The following is a 3,279-nucleotide window of genomic DNA, read 5'->3' as shown; positions in this document are numbered from 1 at the left end:
TCATCTCACATTCTGTCCCTGAGTCTTAAATGCCTGTATACTTCCTAAAAGTACAGGGGGTTAAACAAGGCAAACAAGGAAACAACTTATGGAGTAAACAGCTAACATGACTCATGTCATTTGTTTGAAGTGTGCAGAGTTTTGTGTTTAATCTGAAAGGTAAAAACTTAAATGCTTGATCATTTGAAAGGCTCTGAAAAGTCAGAGCATTAGAAAGTGAAACGGCAGCACAGTGAGTCAGGGGTGTTAGAAATTTTAGAAGCTCTGTTATATAATCTTCTTTTTGCTTTATTGTTTTTATTTATTTAACATTAATTTGTTTAAATGCTTTTAGTTTAAGGTTCTTGAGGTAGTTAATTGTTTGGTTTCAGCTGCTATAGCTGTTATCATAGCTGCTAAAAGTAAAACAAAAACTAGAACTAGAAATGCAAAATAGGAAGGACTTTATTCTTTTAAAACGTTAATAGTTTCTCATTCTATTTGCTGTAGAGTATACAAATGTCCTTTCTCTGTTTACCAGCTGTAAAGCATGGTGGTGGTAGCATCATACTCTGGGGCTTTACCTCTGGTCATTGTTATAAATTGTACAGTGGAAAGAACAACAAAAAAGGAGGACTACCACCAAGCTCTTTAATTTCATTTCAAGTCAACCATTAGACGGTTGAAACGTGGTTCCAACTAGGTGTTCCAAGACACATTAGAACTGATTTTGGAATGGTTAAAATAGACAAACATTAGGCTTCTTGAATGCTCTTCCCAAAACACTGATTTCAGCCCTTTTTGGACTGCTTTAAAAACTAGGTCCATCCCAGACAATTTAAAGTGAACTACACCAATTCTACAAAAAAAAAAAGTGGTCAAATATGAGATATGTACAATTTTAAACCCTGAGTAAACTGGAGACAATCCAAAATAGATTTAAACTTGTGCACCCAATTCTTGTTTTCTTAAAAATACATGCTGTACAGTGGAAAACAAACATTTCAAAGAAATAGTTAACCACCATCCCCCCAAATTACCATGACGTGTGTATGATGAGTGTATGTAAAAGAATTTACATATTTTCCATGGCCTCACCAAACTCCTCCTACAACTGAGATTTTGCTTGCTTTTTGCCACTGCCCGAGCCGTATTCCGCTTAACCTGTCATTACCCATTGGCGAAGTCCCACTGGTTGACCAATTTAGCCTGATGGCTCCCTGCTACAGACCATCTAGAGACAAATTAAGATGGTTTGGAAAGGACTAGCACAAATGTCAAGCAAGTTAAACCTGATTTGATTCAACAGTAGAAACCAAAGCATGCGGTTTTCAAATATTTCTCAACAGAAACTGTGGCAGTAATGGAGTGTAAGTGTGAGAATGTTAGTGTCTGTGTAAATCATGTAGAACAGCGCTGCCAGCGGCATCTTTCAGTTATTCTGTAGATAATTTGGTTCCAAGAAACCACGCCTGCTTGTAAGGCTTTTGCTAGGAAATAATTTGTTCCCCTTTCTTGGTTTTTTTTTTTTTTTTTTGCATACAACAAAGTTTTACTTCTGTTTAGTCTTTTTTGTGTGCTAAATAAACTGCTAACCATCATTCTTTTGTTTAGAATACCTGTGAAGTGACAAAACATTGAAAGTCAAGAAAACTTGTTAATGGAAAGATTTAGAACTTCGAAAAAGACAAATACAATGCTGATTTTTAAATATTTCAAGACTTTGTGTTCCAAGCAAATTATAACTGGAGTTCAAATCCTTTATAGAATAGAATAGAATAGAATAGAATAGATCAACGAAACACATTGGTAGCATGTAGATTTACATTCAGATTCTTACAACCTAAGTATCTACAAAGTAATAGATAGTAATATAATACACACATTTAATACACTCTTATCTATTTAATGTTATTTCTAATAAGAATTTTTTGTGATTACAGATTTTTGCAACAGACCACCTTAGGAGCAAGCAGCTTGCTGGTGGTGACTGGCCTTCTCCTAACTGTTGCTATTTTCTATAAAAATATGGCAGACTCCCAAGATTCACTTCTTGAAGAAACCAGGAGAGATGATATCATTAAGCCACCCCAAATCACTCCAACTCATCATTTTTCCTGGTCAAGATGTCAACAAAACATGTCTGTTGCTAATATTAAGAACTTCAGCACTCTTCCTGATCATATAAAAGACTTTCTGTATTATCGCCACTGTCGACATTTCCCCATGCTGCTGGACATTCCTGATAAGTGTGGAGGAGCTGAAGGGTCCTCGGATGTTTTTCTTTTGCTGGTCATTAAAAGCTCTCCTGTGAACTATGACCGCCGAGAAGTACTGCGCAAAACCTGGGCTAAGGAGAGATTGCAGAATGGTGTGTGGATCCGAAGGCTTTTTATCTCAGGAACAACGGGTGTTGGTTTTGAGAAAGAGAGACTGAACACACTCCTTAAAATAGAGCAACGTGAGAACAATGATATTCTTCAGTGGGACTTTAATGACTCATTCTTCAACCTCACCTTGAAGCAAATACTCTTCCTCGAATGGATGGAGAGAAACTGTCCACATGCTCGCTTCCTGCTAAACGGCGATGATGATGTCTTTGTCAACACAGACAACATGGTTGACTATCTACTACAACTTAAGGACAATGATGGACGGAAGCACCTCTTTACTGGATGGGTGATCCAATATGTTGGCCCTATTCGAGAAAAGTGGAGTAAATATTATGTTCCAGTTCAGGTGTATGAGTCAGAGTCATACCCTCCTTACTGTAGTGGTGGGGGTTACATTTTATCTGGCTACACAGCTTTGGTTATATACAATATGTCCCACTCTATCACTGTTCTTCCCATTGATGATGTTTACTTTGGAATGTGTTTGGCCAAAGCAGGACTTAGCCCTGAGTGGCATGGTGCAGTGAGGATAAATGGACTTCATGTTCCTTCCACTACAGCTGATGACTATGACCCTTGTTATTATAGAGGAACTCTACTTGTTCACAGATTCCTTTCAGCAAAAATGTACTACATGTGGAACAAGATACATGACCCTAATCTGAAATGTTTTGCTAGTGGCTAAAAAAATGACTTTGCATTTGCTCATTGATGCTGGCTGACCCATTTCTACTTTATTTGATATACATATACAATAAACTGTCAGTGTGGATAATATAGGCTCAACTGAAAGAAACAAGTTTTTTGTCATTTCTTTATGTGTTATTGAGGTTTTTACACTGGGGTTGTACATAATTGTGCGGACATATTTGGCAAGGTGCAATAGTCTGTTACACTCAAAGGCTTA

At 37.1% G+C, this 3,279-nt stretch overlaps 1 protein-coding gene across 1 annotated transcript; it reads left to right on the top strand.

The window, feature by feature from the left end:
* The first annotated feature begins 2,007 nt into the window (after nucleotides 1-2,007).
* On the top strand, nucleotides 2,008-3,057 carry LOC134635353 (N-acetyllactosaminide beta-1,3-N-acetylglucosaminyltransferase 3-like). The gene has a single exon (XM_063484742.1). The coding sequence runs from the start codon at nucleotides 2,008-2,010 to the stop codon at nucleotides 3,055-3,057; it is 1,050 nt and encodes a 349-aa protein (XP_063340812.1).
* Nucleotides 3,058-3,279: the final 222 nt, after the last annotated feature.

Source organism: Pelmatolapia mariae, linkage group LG10_11, assembly GCF_036321145.2.
Source record: "Pelmatolapia mariae isolate MD_Pm_ZW linkage group LG10_11, Pm_UMD_F_2, whole genome shotgun sequence".
Lineage (NCBI taxonomy): Eukaryota > Metazoa > Chordata > Actinopteri > Cichliformes > Cichlidae > Pelmatolapia > Pelmatolapia mariae.
This window is presented reverse-complemented; position numbering and strand designations above follow the sequence as displayed.

Excerpts from the sequence above, each read along its gene's own strand:
- LOC134635353 (XM_063484742.1), top strand. The coding sequence starts at position 2,008 with ATGGCAGACTCCCAAGATTCACTTCTTGAAGAAACCAGGAGAGATGAT.